The sequence below is a fragment of the Catharus ustulatus genome, chromosome 3 (genome assembly GCF_009819885.2).
Source record: "Catharus ustulatus isolate bCatUst1 chromosome 3, bCatUst1.pri.v2, whole genome shotgun sequence".
Classification (NCBI taxonomy): domain Eukaryota; kingdom Metazoa; phylum Chordata; class Aves; order Passeriformes; family Turdidae; genus Catharus; species Catharus ustulatus.
This window is the reverse complement of record NC_046223.1, coordinates 4,630,725-4,654,670: the sequence shown is the minus strand read 5'-3', so window position 1 is coordinate 4,654,670 and position 23,946 is coordinate 4,630,725. Positions and strand designations below refer to the sequence as shown.

Below are 23,946 nucleotides of genomic sequence, written 5' to 3'. Positions count from 1 at the left end.
CAGTCGTGCTCACCTTACTGCAGAGAGAGATGAACTAAAAAAAGCATTTCAGTGGGAAAGGCCCATGGAATAGAACCTCAACAGTTTCATATTCTCCCAGTAATTTAGTGACTCCGTGTGGATGACTAATGGAATAACATGCTAACTTTACATTCAAGAAAACAGAACTAAAAACATACTGATGATGGTCATTAACTATAAAAATCTTACACTTTTATTTCTAAATTCAGGAAATGTAGAGATGAAAAAACTACCTAGGTTAAGCAAATACTTGTATTTCATTCAACCTTTTATGTTACCTTCTGCTACATCGAAACCTTGAAATTTTACAGGTTGAGCATAGTTGACCATTGTTGATAAATATGGATGTATATTGGTTGTGGCACCTACATATTTGTAAGATGCCATCCACGCTTGTTCATCTTCCACAGTTACTAAACCCTGAAAACACATTAAAAACAACAATCACCATTTCTGTGTGCAAACACTGCTGTTGGCTTTTTCAAAGGTGTAAAAAAATTATTGCCACATCTGCAGAAGGTTAAAGACAGTGCAAATTAATACAAGAAATGTAGAAGTTTAGTATCACAAGTTAAAATTTATTTTCTTGCTGATATAAGACTCTCAATGTTGCAGGATGCATGCAAGAGGTTTGATGATAGAAAAGCTCCTAAGCAGTGGGTAAATATTACATGAAGTTAGTCGGATAACACAGGGATAAAAGATAAATATTCCAACAGCCTGAACAATGCTGGGAAATTATGATCCATCTTTGTCAAATACATTCCAAAAACTGTGATTTAATATGCATTTTCTGATAAAAACTCTGTATACTTGGCACTCAGTAGAACTTCCTCAACACCAAAACACAAGTAAGTTCCACTATTAATCTTTACATACAGAAACAAACCAAAATGTAGGAACCACAGATGTCACAGTACCAAGTTCATATTCTTATCCACTTCAACTGAATAAAAACCTGAACCCATCACCCATATAAATATGCACTTTATTTATAACAAAACATGAGTTTAGTACAAGTATCTCATCTGCCAGAAACCCATATCAGAAAGCACTTCTTAATTGGCTCTACCTGTCCAATATTTGCCTTTCCCTAAACCAGTCTCTAATACATTCTTTTCACTGAAATGAAAAAAGAAAAAAAATCTCTGTCAAGCTAAGCAATCTCTGCAAATTCATCATGTTTCTCCCCACCCTACATTTTGGTTGTTCTCCTACCAGTGAACCAGTGACCAAAAAATCTGACTGCAGGCTGACAAGTGATCTTCTGCTGGGAAGTATGAAGTGTATTCAAACATTCTTGCAGTGCTGCTTTTTATTTTCAGGCTGTAGCTCGTGATTGTCAGAAGTGCACCCTCATAATTGACTCAGAAAATAGTCAATAAGAGGAAGCACTACCAAGCCCTTCCTGCACTTGGAGGAAAATGCAGTTCACAGAACCTGCACTACTGCAACTCATTTACTCCCTGAGATGGGAGAGTAAGGGGAAAGTGAACCCACTTGCCAGCATTATGGCACCTCTGCCTGCCAGGTAGTGCAGACACATCTCAGAGAATGAAAACCATGTGAAGTGGAACCATTTATGCCTTGGTTTGACATGATTATAGTCACAAGGAACACAATTTTCTGACTGCATAGAATTACTGAGTTAGCAGAATGAGTCCAGGTACACTGTTGTATGTGCATTTTAGATTGAATTAAACTTCCAGCAGCCCGTGAAATCAAACTGACACCATATTTTAATGGTGATCATCAGGGCTCAACCCAACTGCTTTTCAAAAATGTGTATATTGAGGCTTCACAGATCTGATCCCAGAATATGCCAAACAGAACATCCCTGTTAGCAGAAAACAGGCTTTTTTTTCTTTCTTTCTTTTTTTTCACTAGGTCAATAGCTGTTAATAGAGCCTAGGTCAAATTCAGGGAAAATACACTCAATGAAACCAGATCTTTTCAGTGTCTTAACTTTTAAAAGGCCATTAACTCAGGAAGAACTGACCACCCCTCTTCCAAAACCCAAGGTTCTTTAAAGTGCCTCCTGCTGACTGCTCAGAACAGCTAATCATACCTGACTATCTTGATCCATCCACACCTACAACTAAAGGAAGCACGGTGAAAAGGGAGTCAAAGGGATTATGATGCCTCAGTGCTCAGGCAATGGTACCCTGCACACACAGCTCTGTGTGACACTTTGGCTCAAAGACACTGTCCCAAGACAATGTACTAGCCATTGATTTTATCTTATTTCCTTGCAGACCCTTAATTTTTACAGTAGGGCTATACTCCACACTGTTCACAACTTTAAAACTACGGGTTAAGAAAGGGGTCAGGATGGGATGTTTCTTAAAGTCTACAGAAACAAAGGAGTAGTTACAACAGCACATGACCCTGTTAGGGGATAGAGAAGACAAGGGGGAAAAGTTGATCTCCATGTTGTTTACACCTCCCCATCCCTCAATAAAAGAAGCAGAACCCACTTAGAAAACAACACAGACTGAAATAAAGTGCGGTTATGAACAGGAGCAGCTTGAATGAGAGAAGAGGAAGAGGAGAGTGGAAAGAAGTGGGAAGAGTCTTACAGAAGGGATTCCTGGGAGAAGATAAATGCAGAAGTCCCAAGGGAAAACAAAAGGAAGAAAGAGAGAGGAAAACAAAGTGCAGTCAGGGTAAGGACAGAGGGAAAAACAAAGCAGGGATGATACATCTCAACACTATTCAGAGAACTGGTTTCCCAGGCATGACATTGGAGACTGGGATCAGATACTTCTAAGCAGGCAAAGGTCATGCACTCCTCTCTGTCCCCAAATTTTCTGACAGCCCTGATCCCAGTATAAAAGTATAGTAGAAGAAGCCCTAGAACAAAAAGAGGTAGAGTCACTTTCAAAAATAGGTGCAGTGAAACTGAGCATAAAATTGTTAAACCACTGAGAATGCATGGTAAGTAATATGAATGTTATATATAAAGCAATAAAATAAACTACATTACATCCTGTGTCACCTTTTTATTGTTTTCTTGCTCAGAATCTTCAACAGCCTAAGGGAAAAAAAATATATATACATTACCCAAAGAAAAAGCAATAGGAAACACTCACAATAAGGAGGAAAAATCCTCAAAAAATTAATGCATTTAGAAAAAAGTAAACCCTTTTCCATCTTCCTGCATGGCTCATCTTCCCATTCACTTTCAATAATTTGTAGTCTATTCCAAATTTGGGTACACAAGATCTGAAACTCAGCCCTGGGCATAGGATGAAGGATGCCAAACAGTTAAGCCTAAACCAGAGCTATCACTAAATGCTGGGGACAGGAAGCTTCAGAGAAGAATGAAAGAATAACACACCCAGATAAAGACACCACAATAAAGATCAACTGATCTGGATGTACAAACTGCCAGGCTCTGAAAACTAAGGGTTAAGAGTGCTGTAAACGGTGCTTGAAATGTCCACATTGGAAAAGGCCTGCTTCAAGATGTTATTTGCAATGGAGCAGACTGGTGTCTACCTTCAGTTAAAAGCTCCCAGTACTGAGGATCTTAGATAAATATTGTCTTGGCACTGAATGTACATTCCTACAGAATAAAGATCAAGTCACTGATCAGCAAAGAAGCAGAGAAGTTACCCAAGGACATGTGCTGAGGATGAGTGACTAATCTGGAAACAACAACAACAACAAATCCTCAAAACAACAAATAAAACCCCCCACCCAATCAAAACACCCCAAAACATTCAGATAGTTAAGGACCAGCTGACTTAGTAAATCAAACTTCCCTAAAGCAAAGAAGTGAAATGATACTTCAGTGGAAGGATCCATAAAAGTCCTGAAGAACCAAAGCTATTGACTTGAAGAGATACACAGAAGGCAGGTCTGATGTCTCTGGTACTGCTATTTTCCACACCTATACTTCTGTCTGGAAAAAGATCCAAAGGAAACCAAGCAGGAGGGAAGAAGTGGCCAAACACTTGAGTGACAGAGGAACATGATCTGATAAGGTAACTCAGCCCTCACATGTGGGCTTTTCTCTGGAGCAAGCAGCACTAATGCCTTCAGTGCCAGAGCAGCTTAGTTCTGAATCCCAATATTCTGTATCTAATTACCATCAACTAATATTCAAGTTACTGAGCATAGACTGATAAACTGTAATGTCAAGTATGACTGGAATAAAGAGAACTCTTTCCCTGTGTGCCAGCTAGCTGCCTGATAGAGCCCCCCTGCCAGACCACCTCACTGGGAATTATTGTCCTGTTTTGCCTTCACTGCTGGAGGTGGAAGAGAGAATCCACCCTAAGGGTTAACCATGAAAAATGAAGCAGGAAAACCTTGTGGTGAAGACACAGAATGCAGCCCTGCAAAAATACTGCTGAGCAAGGAGCTATGTTCCACCTCTCACTAGGATTCTGCACCTGAGGTGCAAAGTAAAATATCAGAGGCACGAGCAGGAAACTGTTTGCTGCCTTTAATTAGTATTTCTGCTTAAATCCTCCACTTGTATACTGTTCCCTACATACTGATTCTGTTTCCTTAATGAGTACATCCTACCTGAACAAGGGGACAGTATTTTTGGCTACAAAGCTTTGTGTTCTCATGAACCTAAAGGTAAGTGGTACCTGGTGAAGATCCCAGGTTTGAATCTTCCAACAAGTGCTCTGATGTTTCCACAAAGCAGATGCCCTTTGCAACAACCTCCATGGAAAGTTTTCATAAAAATATATATGAAAGAAGCAATCCCACCTTTTTGACACTGATGGCAACAGCTTCTTTTTGACCGTAATCATCTACAGTAAGGTCACTTCCAAATTTGTACTCAGGATGAGCTTCTTCTTCCTGGTCAGCTGCACAGAAAACAAAAAGGATCAGTGCAAAAACCACAACAACTGCTGTTTTCTCTGCAAGGTATGAAACAAATGACAGTTGAATTCACAGGTTTGGGCTTGGCATTTTTTAAAAACAGGAATAAAATTCAGGTATTATATTTCTAGGGGTTAGGTAACTGTTTCCAAGTGCAGTAAATTACAGCTGAAGCCTGATCCTGAGATAGTTAGAAAGAGAAATTTTATTTGCTGTATTTTTGAAGTAATCAGTATTTTGTTTAGCAAAGGTGTAAAAAAACCACAAACAACCAATAGCCTTGGAAATAAAAAAAACTGATGACAGAGTTCTTCAAATAAAGAAGATGCCAGTGGCCAGGCTTCTTGAGTGCATTTTCAGACTCCTTGTGTGCCCCCACTACAGGGAATTGTTCTCATTTGCTTTTAAGGTGATTTACCATTAGAACCTACAGTACTCAAAGCTAAAACGTAAAGGGGGGGAAAAAAATGTAAAATGTGTGAGAGAAGCAGGTGGCAGGTTAAAGCTGGGACATTCACTCTGACACAGGCCACAGGCTAGTCCTGTGGTTCAGACACTTGCAGGCAGTGGGTGATTTACATCTTCTGAAGGTGGACGTTTAAAATAGACAGGGTGGATCACACTCTAAACATGTGCATTTTTCTCTGATGACCACATCACTGGCTCATTTACACTAAGAGAGCTGGACATTTACACTAAGAATAACTGAGGTTTGGCAAGAAAAATCCTAGCCCTCATTTTATCCTTATAAAGTCTAATGCAATAATCCCCTCTGATGCTGACACAAGTGTTAAGCACAGTGACAATATGTGTTTTCAAAGCAAAGATCACAACTTCTTAGTCTCCCTCTCACTGACAGAATGAAAATCTGACTTGGTTGGTGCCCCAATAAAACTTTTGAACAGTATATGAAGTTAAAATTGTCTGGGATGAGGTGACATGGATGGGGTCTGTACAAATGGTGCTGCACTGAGCCCAGACCTGCTGCTGCTGCCACAGACCACAAGCATGTAGGTAAGGGGTGCCCAGCCCACTGATCTACCACAGGTAATGTCTGAGAACCCCTCTCCAGGAAATCCTCACCACTTTCTATTTCCTCTTCATTATCATCCTCCAGGATATTTACAGGAGCAGCAGTTTCCCCAGCCTCCATCATCTTTTTCAGAGCATCAAGCTGTTCTGTTAATATGAAAAAAAAAAATTAAATTAGTCATGACGTGAACAGTTTGCAGCACAAAGAAATACAAGAAAACCATCACAAATGATTCCCTGATCCTCAGATCTACTTCTATTTAATGAGTCCTCTGACTTTTCAGTTGGTAATAAAATTTTACAAAGTAGCAACAATAAACACAGACTGTTGTTAGATGTGAAAAGTGGTCAGTAAGAGCTGTGCTCAAAACTCACTGAAGTTAAGGAAAATATTTCACAGAAGCACAGAATCAATTAGACTGGAAAAGATCTCTGAGACTGAATCCAACCTCTGACTGAACCACCACCTTTGTCAACCAGAATGGTTGAGAGTCACATCCAGTCTTTCCTGGGGAAAGGGTATAGTGATTCCACCACCTCCCTGGGCAGCCCATTCCAATGTCTGATCATCCTTTTTGTGAAGAAATTCCCCCTAAATTTCAAAGGTCTTTGGAGCAAGCATATTACTTCCTCACAGATGTCTCTTCAGTGCTTGATCCATGCAAAGTGCTTGGATTTTCCACTGTGTTTCCATGTGCATTTCAGTTAGACAGGAGGGGCACAGCCATGTATGACTGAAGCCAGCACAAGGTTTGGGTGCTTATCTTTGAATGGAGAAGGACCAGGGTTTATCATTACAGCCATACTGGAAACTAATACAGCAACATTATTGTTACTGAAAGAAGATAAATATCAGAACTGGCAACAACAGCAAGAAGAGTAATTTGAAATTCCATTTCATTTCATGCTTATCCTGGAAAAACACAGCAATGCAAACAGACTGGTGTAGGCAGAATTTACAAGAGATTCTATCTGCCTTATATTTTAGCTCAACCAGTAGTCTGATAAAAGTCCCAGGATTACATTTCTGGGTCTGTCTGTGCCTGTGCAGCATGCTGATATCAAGGCCTAGACTGGCACTCACATGAAACACAAGGGCAAACCAAATGTTATTTACATGTAATACATATTATTCCAACATCAAAGTACAAACAATCTGGAGACTTTAGTAACAAAGTCTGCTTGTAGCAGTTTGGACTTTTGTTTGTTTAATATTCGACAAAGGTTACTTACTCTTTTCTACTTCAGGTTTCAGCCTTTTATTCTTTATGAGAATCTTTCTTTTGAGGTCATTAGGAGATGGTAAGGCTTTACCTTGTTCAAGCTGTAAAACAATTCAAAGAAAGTGCTTAATAATAACTATTGGTTATCTGGCCTCTCTGTATCTGTGTTTGGGATTTGGATTTTAGGACAGCAATACCAAAGAGCAGGGAATAAGCAGTGCCATCTTAGGCACAACCCCAGAAGGTGTGTGGCTGCAGTTCCAGAGTTTTCTCTGCTTCTTCCCTGTCCGAGGGGAAAGCTGTGCTCAGGTAAAGCTGGATGAAGCCAGCACTCAGGTCTCCAGCCTATGTCACCCTCAACTGCACTGCTCTGAACATTTTTTCACCTCTCCTGCCTAGCAAGGGGTGGGGATGGTCAGAGCAATTCCTGCTTTCCCTCCCTCTCTCCCTGTGGTTCACACAGCCCAAGCCACAGCTTAGCCCATTATCATTTGATCTCTAAATAAGTCAGCTTTTATGGCCCCCTCGAGCTGCAGTAACCCAAGTGAGGCAGCCCCCACACACTTGGAGAGTGGAGATGGACTGGCACTGGGAAATGGAAAACTACCCAGCCCTCAGCTAGGTTATGGGGACTGGTTTTGCCAGTAGGGTCACAAATTCAGTATTTGTCAAAGGGGAAGTTTCACATATACACACAAGGAAGTATTAATAAAAGGTTTGTTCCAGTTTGGGGAAGGAGAAAAAATATTATTCAGAAAAGAGAAAAAGTATGAAATCCCCTGATTTAAGACCCATCACATCATTGAGGCTAAGAAACAGAGATTTCGGTAAGGTAATTAGCACCCTTTCCACCTCAGGCTTGCTAAGAATATTTTTCAGGGAGCTGCTGGTATAACCACAGAATATTCTGAGTTGGAAGGGATCCACAATGATCATGGAGTGAACTCTGAGGAGAATGGCCCATACAGAGATTGAAGCCACAACTTGGCATTCGTAGCACCATAACAGACTGGGGGTTTCAGTGAAGCCTAAATGATGCAGGAATAGAAGGTATTTCTATGGAAAGTGACAATTTTTAGAAGAACTATTCAGATATTCTTATCTCTTAATCCAAATCTGAGCTAGAGAGAAGTAGCACTCCAGGTGAACAAACAAAAACACAAAAAACCAACCAAACAACCCCCCCCCCCCCCCCAAAAAAAAAAAAAACAATATCAACCCAACCCCAGCAAAATGGGTGGAAACCTCTGGGGAGGGTAAGGGTCCTTCACACCAACCAGGTTGGTTCAGCCAGGGAGTTTCAGCATGTTGGATGAAGAGAACACATTTGTCCTGACAGCACTGGGGCTGTAACTCCACTAGATGTCAGTGTTGCAGAGCTCATTTATGCCAGGCTTCATTCCCAGACAAGGCCATACTTGGATGTCCGTTTGGACAAATATTTGCTTTTACTTAAAACCAAATTTGCTTCAGCCAAGTGCCATGTCTCTCCTAAGTCTGCCTCCCTCAGTCACTAGCCCGGGTTATCAGGATCCAAAACTTGCAAAGGTCACGTTCCAAGCTCCTCCTGCCATCTCTGCAGTGTTTGTTTTGTGAGCAGCTGGGAACTGAATTCACCCACCAGGAGGAAAGGGCACAAAATGCAGAAGGCTCAGCAGTGCTACAGACGGGCAGCTGAGGCTAAATACTGAGCCCTGAGGTAGAGGCATGGCAGACTTAGGCCAGTTCTATTTCAGGCTTCCCAGAGAGCTGCTGGAAGCTTTTTGTGAGGGATGTGGCAGCATGCTACAAACATCACAGGGGGACACTGCAGGTTTAATTCTTTGGGATGCACTTTTCAGGGCATTCCCCAAGCCTTTGCAGGGAAAGCCAGGAAAAGCAGAGCTCTAGGGATGCTAATGCCAGGGCCACTGAAAGGTAGGACAGAGTCCTTCTGGCTGTGGTCCCCCACAGCAGCACAGAGCATCTGCGGGCTTTGGGTGAGGGCTGGCACACAGCAAGCTTAGTGTAAGCAAGGAAGGGCAGGAGGAGGGGTCGCAAGAGCTGTAAGAAGTTGGTAAGTCTCAAATACTGTGTTTGTGAAGGAGTGTCTGTTGTTACCTCCTGCCATGCAGGAGAGTGAAGCACATGCAGATTACAGAGCACTCCATAGTCCAAACGAGCCTGCAGGACATTACATGGAGCATGAAACACGCAACGTGCAGATGAAAGGAGAGGCTTCTTCAGCTGAGACCATGCAATTTATAATTCATTGTTATCATTACAGTAATTTCAGGACTATAAGGTGCACCAGATTATAAGGCGCACCTCTGGGAGTCGGCAAATTTCGCAACTTTGTACATTATATAAGGCACACCGGACTATAAGGCGCACTTCCGGCCAAAATTTTAATCAAAAGGGTGCGCCTTATAGTCGTGAAATTACTGTACTTGTTTTTAAACAGTGACTGGCAATTTCAGAGGGAGGTATGACCTGAAAAGACAACGTATGTGGTGGATTTTATGTAGGTGCTGGTGTTACATCACACATCAAAGGGGTGGGGGATTTCCCCAGGCTGCTTGACAGAGCCCTGCTTGCCAGAGAGATTAAACAAATCAGATAAAGACAAGTTTGTACCAAAAAGCACAGTCACCCAAAACCACTAGTCATTTCTGAAAGCACAGGACTGGCAGTGAACAGCACTAAAGGTGATATGATCTCAGTGGCAAAATCCAACATACTGGATGTGTTTCTAGAGGCTGCTTCAACAGGAGATCTCCAAAAAGATCTTCACAGTATTTTGACATCTTGTACTGTTGATATTTGCTGGAAAAGATTATGTCAGTTAATTTTAAAATATAAAACAGAAATCACTATCACTCAGCACAAAAGAATAATACTAAGTAATGTAGTCATCCCAAATTATATACTGCCCACTTTGTTTCAACTGAGAAGTATTACTTTACTGTAATTATACTGTCAATAAAAGTCTATTATTTGACATAGATGAATTTAACAAGACCCAAAAAGTAGAATAACTCAATCTCACACAGCTAATGGAACACTGAAATACATTTCACAGCTTTATCACAGATAAAAATATTGCCATTATTAAGCTACATAAAGATGGATTAGTGTATTAATGGTATATTAAGTGACATTCAGTATGCCTGCATACCCCCCCCAGTTTTCAAGTATCATATCATAGTATTCTAAACTATATAATCTCTCTCAGACAATGCACAATTTAAAAATTAAAAATGGGCACTATATACCTGCAGTGATTTTCAAATGAAAGAATGACAGGGTACTCTGACGTAACAAATGCTGTTTCCTTAATGGCCTGAATTACATCCTATAAAAAAGCAACAATAGGATACAAGTTAGAATGGATCAAATGAAAAACATAATAAAAGGATTATTTTATTATCCACCCCACACTGAGAAACACAGAGCTGTCTTAAACATGCAAATGAAGAGAGGAGGAGGAAAAACTCAGTGCTCTTGATGCCTCACAACAACCTCCCTGCACCTGCAGCAGGATTGCACCTTCACTGACAACATCAATGGATCTGCTGCTGTCACCTGTTGCCAGGGAGGGCTCCTACACCCAGAGAAACTCCTGCATCTTCAGGTTTTTTCCACAGCTAAGGAATTTCTCAGACAAAAAAAAAAAAAAGAAGATATTTATTCTGTGGTGCAAAGAGCCCCAGGATGTGAAGAAATGGGGCAAAAGCAGCAAGCCTGCTTCCTGCAGTTTCTGTGGAAAGGCAGATGGAGCACAGGGGTGGGTCAGAAATGAGTCAGAAATGAGCCCCAAAGTCTGGGCCAGAGATCCTGCCCATGTCAGTCCATCACACAGGAGCTGCATTCAATACTGAGGAGGGGAGGTGCCCTGTTGGATTCTTGTCCATGGCTGCTCCTGGGGTTTGCTGCCAGGTTAGAGGCCAGGCACTTACCTTGAAAAGAATGTCTGTGCACATTGCTTTTCCATGGGTTATTATTGGTTCTTGGTCTTCACCTTTGCCATCCCAACAGTCCAGCTCAACACACCTAAAGATCCAAGAAAAATAAACTTAAGGGTTTTATTCCAAGTGAGCTACCTGGGACATGTTTTAGCAGTGATGGTCAGAGCACAAAGTTGCAAATCAGTTTTGGGCATTTCACAGCTCTTTCTAAGCTGTACAAGTGTTATTTCAGATTTCTTCTATTACTTTGGATATATCACTTAATTATGGTACATGTGAGTCAACATATTCTCATCTGGACAATAGTGTCTTTAGCACTGTGCTGCTCTTCTTATTCTCATTCTAGTAAGTCAAGAAATTCAGCAGGGAATCATGAATTTCCTGATTCTCATCAACATATAAACTTCATCATTATAAAGCAGAAAGCCCTCTGAAATTCTTCAGCTATCATTTTGAGATCACACTTCCGTTAACTTTCTCACAAACTCTCTCCTTATTACCAATTTCTACATCCCTCTGCCTGGAATTACTTTTGTGAGAAAACTAAGATTCTTAAAAAAACACATGTATTCTCATTTGCCACACTAACATATTGATACAATCAACTGTACAATACATCAACACCAAGTATATTCAGTCTAAAGTAATAGATTAACAAATATTTATTATCTCCTGCTTCCAACCTGCATCCAGCCAAAAGCACTTGTCTGTACATCTCCACTGAAGACTTGCCACCAAACTGCCTGCCTGTTAAATATGTATTGTGAGAGGAACTGATGAAATAATGAGCCAGAGGATGGTCCATCTCTTGATATAACTCCAAACGGTCTAAGAACACTGGGGCATTTTCATCTGACATTAAGTATCTGCAAAACCCATCACTGGATATGACACCTGGAAGGAAGGAGAAGGCATGGTAAATTATTATCAGAGATTTAGAGCCAACATCAGTCAAACCATCTCACAGAGCAGGAATTCTAGCACAGAACCTGCTATTTGCACAGGTTCCTGCAAGCAAACACCTCTCCCCTTGCTCTGCTCCAGGCTGCTCAAAATGCAACTGGTCCAAAAATCCAGCTGGTGCAAAATATGTCATTATGTTCCCAGATAACCAAATTAAAAATCAGGTGCCCACCAGTTCAACACCTGAGGCCCAGTCCCCACTGACAGAAATATGGGCAGGATGTGTACCTGAAATCTTCGCAGTAGTTCATTTATAAAACACTAGGAAAATCTAAAATCCCTTCCTGTTTGAAATACATGTTCATACCTTTGTAAATGAAAACAGAAATCTACAGTGGACATGGGACATAAAGGAATTCAGAACACAGAATTCTTAACATCTCTCTCTTATCTGTCTGCTGGTCTATGCTTCAACAGAGTATAAAAAAAATACAAATCAAGAGGTAATTTTTAATGAAACCAAATTAGGAATAATTAGTATGGCAATATCACTTTTAAACAGGCCAAGAGTCTGGAAAATGAAAATTATCTGTAACTGGGAAAGAAGGGATTACTCACAAAGAGCTGCTGCAGGGAATGGTTAGCTGGCGCTAATTTTGACATTGCTTTCTCTGAAGTAATTTATGAACACTCAGCTATTGTTAAGTCAAGGTTGCAGCAGTCCTATTTTTATTTACTTTAAGTCTATTTTTCTCTTATACAGAGAAGTGGAGTAATCCTAGTTTCCATTCTACTCCTAACTTTCTGAAAAAAATCCTCCACTTAAATTTTCTGTGCTTGGTGTCAGCCAGAGGTGAACTGATCCAGAATGTTTTACTCAAATCCTCTCAGCTGATCCTGAGTATGAAAGAAAGGTGGGGGTGGGGGGGAAGACTTGAAGAATGGTTTTATTTTGTTATCCTCATGTAATTTAAAGCAGCAGCTCAGCATATCTCAGATGATACATATTCCTGGTGCATCATCTTGTGGAGAAATGTCACAGCTGGCTGGATGTTCTAGACAGAACACAGCCGAGACCTCAGCTCTGGGTGTTCAACAATTCAGAGTTTAAATTTTTGACTTGCACTCACCAGGTGGAAGAACTGGGGTTTGTAGTGTTCTTGAGCAGACTCTGCCCAGCATTAACTTGCTCAGCTTTACTCACTCCTGTCACTGAAGAGTTGCTGAGGAAGACTCAGCTGCTTATTTCTACTGCCTATTGTACATCAGCTTTGTTTCTTGAACAGCATTAGTTAGAATTTAAAAAAAAAAGGGTTGTCCTCAACTATTTGGCTCAACAGCAAACTTTTATCTAAGAAGGGGAAAGAAGCTGAAGAGAACAGCCCAAGCTGAGATCCCTAGAGGAACACTCAGAGGGGACTTCTACTGTTCTGTTGTTATTCTCCATAACCCCATCCCTGCAGAAGGTTTTCCACTTTTATTGATAACCTGATAGAAATAAAAATCCATCAAAGAAGTTAAATAATTAGCAATGGTTGATTTTCCCCCCAATTTTAGATTTATTTCCACCTTCAGAAAATATGTTTTTACACCTTCCATCCTAAACAGGTGGCAGTCACATTAGAACACCTTCCTCATGTTGAAAGATATTTAAAATACATTAGCACCAAGAATCAAAGATGAGTGTCTTTAAAAATTATAAATAAGATGAGATAAAGCTGACAAAAATCAATTAATACTTTGAGAATTTAATTCATTTAGAGAGAGGGGGAAAACCTCAGGCTTTGCTGGGGCAGGCTTAGATGCTGCCTCCTTCTGTTGCCTGTTTTGCACATCCCTTACCCACGGAGGTTGCAGCATTTTTGGGTGTATGAGTATTTCTACTTTGATGCATGAGCCTAAATGTGAAAGAGGATTCTTGCTAGGATGGCCTTTGCAAAGCTGCATTTTCATTTCTGCATTTCATTTGATCCCAACACAGCTGCTACAGCAAAATGGGTAAAAACTGGGAACTAAGCTCAGCCACTGACATCTCCCACACTCACAGCAGCTCAGGATATGAGCAGTCCAAGAATGACTTGCAGGTACTTCCTGCAACCTTGCTTGGAGAGAATGTTTTTCAGATCACCCACATAAAATGCCCTGTTCTGAGCCAGGCTGCTGCCCTCAAGCACTAGAGAGAATATATGATAAGGAAGTGGATGCATATGGCAATTTCCTTTTTATTTCTGCACAATATCTGTAGGTTGCAGAGCTGTGCAGTCTCTCTGAGACCTTGACCACAGCCACTTGCATGTTGCCTTCTTGCTGGAAGGAGTCTTTGCTGTTCTGTATTTACTCAACCCCAAAGCCCCTCCCTTTTCCATCAGGATTTGTAGCCACACTTTAACCTGGACCAGGGTGAAAATTCTTCTAAAAAAAAAAATCTGACGTTGTAGGGGAGGTATTTTTTTTCAGCAGACCAGTTTCCTGCACAAGTGCTTGTCCCCAGGCCATGGGAACTGTAAACTCCCTTTTAAAAGTCTGAATGCTTCAGAACAAATTCCCCAAATGCCTGAACCCAGTGAATACACTGAATACTGAATTCCCTCCCCCATTTACCTTTCCTCTTCAAGTCTTCATCTGGCTCATATGTCTCAATTATCTGCATTGCTCTTTTTGTGTCATAAAAGGGAAATAAAATTTCATTGAGCCGAGGATCTCGTTGATGCTAAGGTTAGAAAACAATGGAATTCAGCAAAACAATAAAGTGCATGGCAATCATCCAAGAGCATTTCATTACTGCAGATGAGAAAGAAAGAAGTGGACATTTAAGAAAAAAAAAGAAAGCAGCCCTAAAATTTACAGACTATTCAACAGCAACTTCAGCATCAGGTAGAAAATGAACTTCATCTGTCATAAGAAACCTAAGCAGTTTGATCACAAAAATATTTTTAAAAAAGAAAAATCCAATGCAATCATACAACTGGTCTTACTCTTGCTTATTCATGAAAATAATGACTGCACAAGGGATTTGTGCAAACGAGATGTTGAAAATAAATAGCTAAATATCCTTTGTAAATTCTCTCTCTAACCCTTTTTTTTTGCAAAGTGACTGATGGCACTGTAATCATCTCTGCAAAATTGCAAATCTTACACAGTATCTACAGCTAAAGCAAAAAAATAAAGTTATACTGTAAATACAGAATTTGAAATCTGAGTTTAGAAATATGCAAGTACTGGATGATTATTTGTGAATCATGGAAACATCACATTTTTAACTATTAGAAAACCAGCATAGGTTTGCAGAGGAAATATGCACAAGAATTTCACAGCATCATCCTTTCAATTCACAATAATTTACAATATTAGAATTTCATAATATATGCAATGTTTAGGTACAATTTAGCAGTGATTTCCAATAGACTAATAAAATTTAGAATTTTATGTTTTCATTTCATAGTGTGCTATGCAACTTTGTTTTTTCTCTCCATGTTGGATTAGAGCTGCACACTGTGTGCCTGATTCTCCATTAAAAGAAAATTAAAACCAGAATTGATGGAGTAGTGGCATGTAAGCAGATGCAAGAAAACAAAAAAATAAATATGACTGTGAAAACACTCTTTTACCCCAGAAGGTGCACAGTTTCCAAGCTTTAGTTTCAGCAGAATTCAGAGATGTAACAGGCCACCCCTATATTGGCAATCAATAATTTGGAGTGGACAGGATGGTGTTGACATGGCTTACACAGCACTATCAGCATTTGCTGTAATTCCTTATGTGGAAACTTTTTGGACTTTTTCTTTCTTTTTTTTTCCCCATGAGAAAAGTAATATCCAATCCCATCTCTTTTCTTACAACCAATCCATTGGTGCATGTGCTTAATTAACTCCAAGAAATTACAACCAATGCCAATTCAGTCATGCAATTAAGGAGGGATTTTTCAAGTAATGCTACTGGCAGTCTGCAGCATCTAAACACAGTAAGTTTGTTCAGACCAGGTGGGCTGTTGGGATGCCCCAGTAAAACTCAGATAAAACACAATGAGAGCAGATGGATGCAGGACATTGACTTGCTCAGCAGCACACACCAACACCACCGCAACACTGGCATGCAACACTTCCACAGTGACAAATGACAAGGCTTTATACCATTAGTGAAGACATACCACCTCAAAAAATTGTAAAAAATAGTAGGGATGGTTCTTTGCTCAAGAAGAAGGTTCTTCCCCACACCTTTTCTTCTACAGTTAGTAATAAGCAAACAGAAGAAAATAAATGGAGAAAGCAAAAAGTCTCCTCTTGAGAAAAGGTCCCAGAGTTATCAGAGGGATCTAAGAGCAAAATATTCTTCCAGTGGTAATGATCATTGCTCATTATCAATTCTCCACTGGAATAAAAGTGTATTGTTACATTCACTTTGTTTAAAAAATAAAGTTGGCAACAGGTAAAGATCTACTTTTAAAAAGTGATCATGTTCTCTAGTGTCTCTTGGGGAAACATTCTGCACCACAGAGCTTGGTGACACAAAAGCAAATTTAAAGTGTGAAATTTCATCTCAAAAGATAACGTGCCCCAGGACTAATTCTGTATGTGAAACAAAGCAGTGTTTTACTGTTCTACCAGACAGGGCACCCTTACACCAGACATTCCCAACCATATGGGGGTGAACTGACTAAAAACATGGGGAGAAAGGATGCCCAGAGGGTTCTGCAAAGAGAGAACAACTCATTCAGCCTCCCCAGGCTGCCTCCAGCACCTTGGTGTGGGTACAAACTGAGACATTTGAAAGTGTGCTAAAACCATTTCTGCCAGAATTTGCCCTGTGAGTGGTGAGAAGGTCCTTTTGGGGAGATGAACAGCTGGGGGATGGAAAGAGTGAATGGGAAGGAGGGAGGAAGAGGAAGCAAGTGGAAGAGAGGGAGGAAGAGCAAGAAATTTGGAATAGGAAATTATCTCCCCATACCTCCCTTCCAAAAGAATGGGTGAGTCCTGGTCAGACTACTTAAAATTCCATTTTCTCTGTTACTTGCCGTGTTATTTTATTGATGTAAATGAACTGCAGGAGCAAATCTCCACGGTAGTGATTTCAGTCCCTCTTCTACTATATTTCTCTCTCTTTTTTTTTAATCCAAAATTTGACTTTAAAAATGGAGATCTAGACAAAATACTCAGTGCACAACAACAATTAAGTTTCTAAAAACTTCCCAGAAGCTTTAATACTGAAGCACAATTAAATCATCTGTCAGCCAGCAGCATTTAAAAGTCAAATAGAGACAGGAGTTTGGAAAAACTCCAGGAAAGCAGCACACTCTCAAACCCAGTAACATATCCTCGTGCTCTCTTAAAAACCCATAACACTTAGAGCTCCTGCAGCATGCCTTGGAGGTTACTTCCAAATAATTTAAGTTAAAGAGTCTCATGAAGAGTTGCTCTGCCAAGTAACTCCCCTCTCCTGTGTAATGATAATAGCCTTTTTATATATGCCAGCATTAGACACCACTAATTGTGGTGTTGGCCAGCTGCCAATGAAATGATCCCTTCAGGAGACACATTCTGGGTAATTTTGTGCCTTTCAAGTTATGACCGAAACTTTAAACTTTGTTTGGAGACCAAAGGACCTCCAACACAGACCAAATGCATTGGTTTCAGTCACCAGAATAAATGTCCTACTCTAGAAAAAAAACAAACACTTGAGTAATTTTTCCCGGTTCTGGTCCCCAGCTAGAGGGCCAACCACAAGATTTCCAATTGCAAAATGTATTTTGCCAATACGAATATAGTTAACAAGATGATTTTCCCCCAATACTATCTATAAAATAAGGTTTCTAATTCTGTAAAAAGAACTGCTAAAGCAACACAAAACTGAGAGCACAAACATTCAATCTTAATTTTTCAATCAGTTACTGGACATAGGGGGTTCTTACAAATGTGGCAGCTTTTCTTCAGAAGTTTAGGCTTCAAGGAACTACACTTTAAAACAATTAGTGATCAATTAAAAAATAATTATAACATAGTAATTTACCTGAAAATGAAGAGTGACACTAACAAAAATCAGAAGCTAACATAGTTTAAAGTGGGTAAGTGCTGTGTGCTTCAAGCAGTAAAATGCTTCTAGCACTACAGGTGAATTGGGGTGCTTTAAAGAGCTAACTCATAATTTAAATCACAACACTATCCTTTCTCTCTCCAATGCAGAAGCAAAAATGACAAGCCTTAGCTCTGACCCCAGCCCTGCAAACATTTAGACATTGAATTGTGTAAACATCTGTGATAAAAGATTAAGCCTGTGCTCCAACTTGCCAATAGATATGAACTAAAGCCCCAAGTATGTAACCCTAACCATATAATCAAGTTGTTAATCTTCTCTCTGTCTTTTCTTTTTGAATACCCTTTCTACAAGTAATTCAGGTTGAGTGAAGAGTAAGGCACACGTTCCACACTGAAAAATAAGATCATATTCTAATTTTGATATGTAGGGAACTTACACCTTGGATCTTAATACTGAAGTATCCAATAAATAAATAATTAAATAAACATATAAAAATTGAACTATAAGTAGTAAAACAATTCTAGATGGAGAGATTTTTTTGGTAATGCACCTAAAAAAGGCACACAGTGAGGCTGGAAGCTTCCCATGCTCAGGACGACAATAATCTACTGGTACAAAACCAAGGAGGACGTTTTCCACAGGTGTGTTCTTGTCAAATCCACACACTGCATTTAGTGCTGCAATTCCAAATGAGGCAGTTTTCTATAACTTACTGTGCTGTAGGAATAGAAAAGAGCCAACCCCACACTGTTTATTCAACTACTTCACACACTTGTGATGCTTTTAAGAAATACTAAATACTTCTGCCAACAACTGTATTCTGGAAATACAGCAACAAAAATATTTCCTCCTATTCTGCACATATGGTATTTTAAAAATCATATACAAACTCTTAAAATATCCTCTTAGCTCTTAGATTTGTAACAGATTGAAATAATACTGCTGAGGAGAATCAAATCCCTGTTTATAAACGCCTACTTCAGCTTTTTTACTATTCTAGAAGGACTAGTAGATACATTTAGCTGGGCCTGCAGGTAAAATAATTGCCTGCAATCAAACACTGGGTGTATTTTAGTGGAAACTGCATCAAATGTAACAGCATAAAAAGTATAAAACACACAGAACACACACCATAACACAGCAACAAGTAACCAACAGATGCAACTGCAAAGCCAACATGTAGAAAGCACAACACCACACATGGCTGGAGCTGATTTTTGCACCTGGATGTTACCACAATGGAAAGATCAGCAGATCAGAAGCGCAGCAAATAATGGCAAGGTGCATGCAATGGAAAGACTGGAAGAAGCAAGCCACTGCAGACAGACTTGTATGGTAGTTAATGTATGAAAAAGCTTACTTCATTTAGAAAGCTCACTAATTGGTCTACCGTTAAATAATCAGTTTTGTCTCCATTGCTGAAAAGGAATTTATTAGAGAATGTAAGTTTTTATACACAATGCTACAGTAGGTATGATTTACATGTTGACATTGTTGATACTTTTAAAATCACCTAATATTTTCTACTTGAAAGTAGCTCTATAATCTCAAAATAAACAGTCACAGAAAACACAGTAACTGTCTATGCTTGGCACAATATATCTCCCACAACATATCCTCCTATTACTGAACAAACATTACTTCATAAAACAACATGTAAGTCCTACAGCTGAGAATAAATTGGGTGAAGAAACTTTTCAAACTTCAAATTTCTTAATTTAATTAGTTCACATACTGTGTTAATCACTTAAAGGAGCAAGTTAAAAACTACAGTAGTTAGTGAAGCCAATGCAAAAAAAAAACCAACAAAAAAACCAAAAAAACCACGTTTCCAGGTGCTTCTTTTAACTCATGTAAAAGTTGCTCTAAAATACAGAGTGAACTTTTACATTAACAGTCTAAGAAGGAGGAAGGGGTAAAACATAGACTGGAGCTTTTTCTAAAGAACTGCTGATGCTACTAGGATTCAAGGGTAGATAAATTTTACAGTGTTCTGTCACTATTAGTTACAGGCTAAAAATACAGTTAAAATGTCTTTAAAGCAAGAGTATATTAAATTTGAACTTACATCTTCTTAAAGAGGTCCTCTATGTCAGTTCGGGGACATATCTTTTGGGTGAGCTCATAAAATTTCTCATAAGTAAAAGCTGCAGGCTCAATTTCATCATTCTGCAACAAAATGCAAAGGTACATTTATCCAGACAAGAGAGTTTATGTGCTCTTTCCCCAAGAGAATATTTTATATCAGAAAAAAGTAACCGAGAATTGGTTTAGCTCCTTCCCAAGTATAAATTTACCTGGTTTCTTTTGAACTCTCTTAAAATAATTCTAAATTCATCTTTATCATATATCTGTTTGATGTGTTTGTATTCTAACCTCACAGTAACAATAATTCTAGATAAACACAGAGCTGGAAAACAATCTATTTTTCTTCTGAAGATTAAAAAAAAAAACCAAACCCAACCCAAAAAGTTCAAGCCATCACCTTCTGGGGCTGCTGGCAGGGGCTCCCACTGCAAGTGGGACAGAGCTGGAGAGCAGGTCTCCAAAGGAGGGGAGCAAAGAGCAGGAGGAGTCCAAGAAATCCAACAAAAAATGTATTGCATGCATATTTTGTGCTTATATACTTTGCATAAATGAACAAAAAGGTAGTTTGAGACAGAAAAGAAGGGAATTCTCCTCTGAGAGGTTTAAGGCCCTCTGTGTCATACAGATTTAATTACATTTTGGCTCTAGTAAACAACCTCCAGTCACTAGTAAGGAACACACAACAGGCACGCTTTTTGTGATGCAAACAACTTAGATTACAGCTAAAATGTGAATGAGTCATCACTTTATTGGTACACAAAAACAGTTATTCAAAACCACTAAATACCTTTCCGCTGGGAAGACCTAATTCCTTAAGGGCCTGAAAGATCACTTTTTCTGTTTTACCTGATGCAAAGGTTCTGGTTATGCTAAAACAAAAAACAGTGGAGAGAAAAAAAACCAGAAATGTTAGTCACTTTTTAAACAACCAGTTCTCTCTCTCTCTCTCTCTCTCTCTTGTTTTTACTGCCAACATTTTCCTCTGGCTTCAATTGATGAATGTAAGCAGCTTCCAAGAAATAGTGCAGAAGTGCTCTAAGCACCACAGAGCAGCACTGCTCTGCCTGCAAGCCAGCCTTTAGAAAATACATCAAAATAATGAACTGCAAACAGAACAAAAGAGGGTTTTTTTCCCCCCCAATACACTGGGATACAGAGCCATGCAAAGCATTCTTTTGTTTGCTCCTTCAAACTGTGTGCTGATATAAATGACTGTTTAGAAAGCAGCAGATTCTCAGAGGGAGGAGACTTGTCTCTGGTAATTCCTGTTTGGGGTGACTTTCATTCCAGGTATTAAACTTCCTCCATAAGGTAGGAGTGGGCTGTTCCCAAAGGCTGTTCCCAAATCCTTCCTCCTTCCTTTTCAAGCAGCTGCTGCTATCAAGAGACTCCCAGGCACATTCCAAACCCCATTCCCTGCTGCAGTGCTCACTCCTCCCTCTGGATGCTCCCTCACCTCACAGCCATTGAGAATATTCTGTCCTAGTCATGCTACACACAAATCCTCGAGGTAAGCCTCAGCTGCCACTGGAATAATTCCACCAAATTGATGAGCATCCTGCTCCTTCCCAAAGCATGATTTCACCATGCATACAACTGACAAACTGGTTTCACTTGGAATGAGATAAATCCCACAAAAATGCAGTTATTTAGTTTGATTAATATGAGTGGTCTATTTCTGTTTCCATTTGAGATGAGATTGAATAATCTCTGGGTCTGGAAATGGGGGTTCTAAACCTGACAGCTCTCCTGCTTTCTGTTTAGGGTTTGAGCTAAAATGCTGTGACCCACAACCCCCTTTGGTGTCTTAGTCTGGAGAGAGAAAATGAAGTCTGTATTCAGCATACATTTCTAAGAAAAGATGTACATTGGGAAACACTCTATGGCTGCTGATAAGAATGTGTTGCTCTTTATCATCAAGTGAGATAAACATTTGCTGAGACTTTTAGTTAATCCCATGCATAATAAATAATTTCACATGGCAAGAGACGTGAAACAAATTGTTGCTGCTATTTGTTGCCATAGCAATTCATGGTTGTTTTATTCTCCAAAACACTCTAAACTGCCTATGTAAATATTTTTATACTAATAAAATTAAGATCAGGAAGTGAAAATATCTAAATAATAAAAAAATATTTTAATAAAACTTAGCCATGTTTTTCTTCTTACTGGGTCCTTACAACAGTTAGATTTTTATGTCCCTATTTAGGCATCTAAGTTAGCGGTTTGATTTTCCAAAGCTGATAAGTACCAAGATATTTTCACTAAAATATAGACTGAATTTAACTTTAGACACTTGTTTCTTAAAAAAATCCTCAGGCATCTATTTTTTCTGCTAATTCTAAACCACGCAGTAATGTTAGCTCTACAATTTGCCATCTATTTCCAGCCCTGTAAATTTCTGTCTTTTGTAATAAATTGGACTCCAATAATAAATGTCCTGTAAAACATGTAATATTGGTGTAAGTAATTAATCAGATGTGTGCCAAGATTCCATGGCTGCAGGGAACTTACTTTTGATGCCAAATGTATTTTTTTATTTCACAAAAGCTGACAGCAAACATAGCAGCAATTTGCAATGAGAGCAGCAGTGCAGAGAAGATTGTGTGAATCAAAAAAGATTGTAAAAATACAGCATGACACATTCATTTTGCTAAGGCTGTTGCAAATAAAACTGCTTTTCCCTTTATCAGAAGGGACTTCATCCTAGGAGATTTACATTCCAAACACTGAAGTATTGAAACAGATTTCTTTCAGACACTCTGGAGTAACTGATACGAAACACACTTAAAAAACCCTCTACTTTCAAACTAATTAAACTACCTAAAAACAGATTTAAACTTCATTTGTCATAGTTTAGCTTTTTCTATTTTTACTATATATTTTCATAGTTAGAACCTAAACTTGCTTGAATCCTTTCAAATGCAGTTATACAAAGGGTGAAGCACAGATTGAGCAAAGCTAATTTCTAGCCAGGCTCCAGATGAGCAGATGCAACTCACTCCCAAAGAAAATCTATTTTCTGCCAGCAGAAAGTTGAAGAAACCAAGTAGATGTTTTTTCTTAACAAACACTAATCTGTTTACTCTTCTGTTACAGTAGTGTTAAAATCTGAATGTACAAAATGTCTTACAAATGCTGTTTTTGCATGAGCTGTAAATGTAATTCTAGACTCAGACTGCTAAAATTTATTGAAGCCCAAAAGGCAAAACTGTTACTCTCCTAAGGTTTTCACACTGCTAACTGCCAGAACTTCTCTCCCAAACACAGTACATCGATAGCAATAGATCTATGCCCCAGAATACATTAAAATCCAAAAGTAGTTTCAGAAAAATTTTTGTGACTTTGCAACTCCCAACTGTACAGACAAGGAATAATTAATATTTATAGCATTTACCACCAACAGCCTGAGGAGTGTCACCTTCTCAAGGCTCATCATTCCCTATGGGGAATGTGATAGTTGCAAAATTTGTTTCAAACTTGGGAAGAAATGCAAGGAGCTCTGATTATGCAGGTGAGATTTTTTTTCCCCCTTAGTGTTTTATTGCACTTCTGTATAAAAATGAAATACAGGTGGATCTTGTGATACACATTCCTACAGCTGAACAAACACGCTGGGATTTTTTTTTTTCTGAGAGAGAAACATTCCCATCTGTATCCCCAGAGCTACAAGAATTGCTACAGGAGCCCCTGGTAGCAGGAGGAAGAAGCAGGGCTGAATAAATAACTGGGTTTAAAACAAGTAAAAGAACAAAGGTCAGCTGGAGGCTTGCCTTCCTCAGCACATACCCCTCTCCTTATGCATCTCCCTCCTCCTGTCTCCTCTTGATCTCTCCACTTCTCTGCACTAAGGGTTC

General features: G+C 39.3%; 1 protein-coding gene across 5 annotated transcripts in view; it reads right to left on the bottom strand.

Annotated features, from left to right (window-relative positions):
* The window catches only part of PLCB4 (phospholipase C beta 4), a 190,076-nt gene that overhangs the window by 45,124 nt on the left and 121,006 nt on the right, over positions 1 to 23,946 (bottom strand). For 3 of the 5 annotated variants that reach the window (XM_033054226.2, XM_033054225.2, XM_033054228.2), the window contains exons 9-21: positions 20,877 to 20,958; positions 20,070 to 20,170; positions 19,362 to 19,419; positions 14,573 to 14,681; positions 11,752 to 11,962; positions 11,060 to 11,153; positions 10,376 to 10,455; positions 9,842 to 9,926; positions 7,132 to 7,222; positions 5,950 to 6,045; positions 4,750 to 4,850; positions 3,020 to 3,055; positions 300 to 441 (exon numbers count right to left, since the gene is read on the bottom strand). In XM_033054226.2, the coding sequence (XP_032910117.1) occupies positions 300 to 441; positions 3,020 to 3,055; positions 4,750 to 4,850; positions 5,950 to 6,045; positions 7,132 to 7,222; positions 9,842 to 9,926; positions 10,376 to 10,455; positions 11,060 to 11,153; positions 11,752 to 11,962; positions 14,573 to 14,681; positions 19,362 to 19,419; positions 20,070 to 20,170; positions 20,877 to 20,958 (1,286 nt within the window). The remainder of the gene's footprint in view (positions 1 to 299; positions 442 to 3,019; positions 3,056 to 4,749; positions 4,851 to 5,949; positions 6,046 to 7,131; positions 7,223 to 9,841; positions 9,927 to 10,375; positions 10,456 to 11,059; positions 11,154 to 11,751; positions 11,963 to 14,572; positions 14,682 to 19,361; positions 19,420 to 20,069; positions 20,171 to 20,876; positions 20,959 to 23,946) is intronic. The other 2 variants (XM_033054227.2, XM_033054229.2) reach the window with 1 other exon arrangement.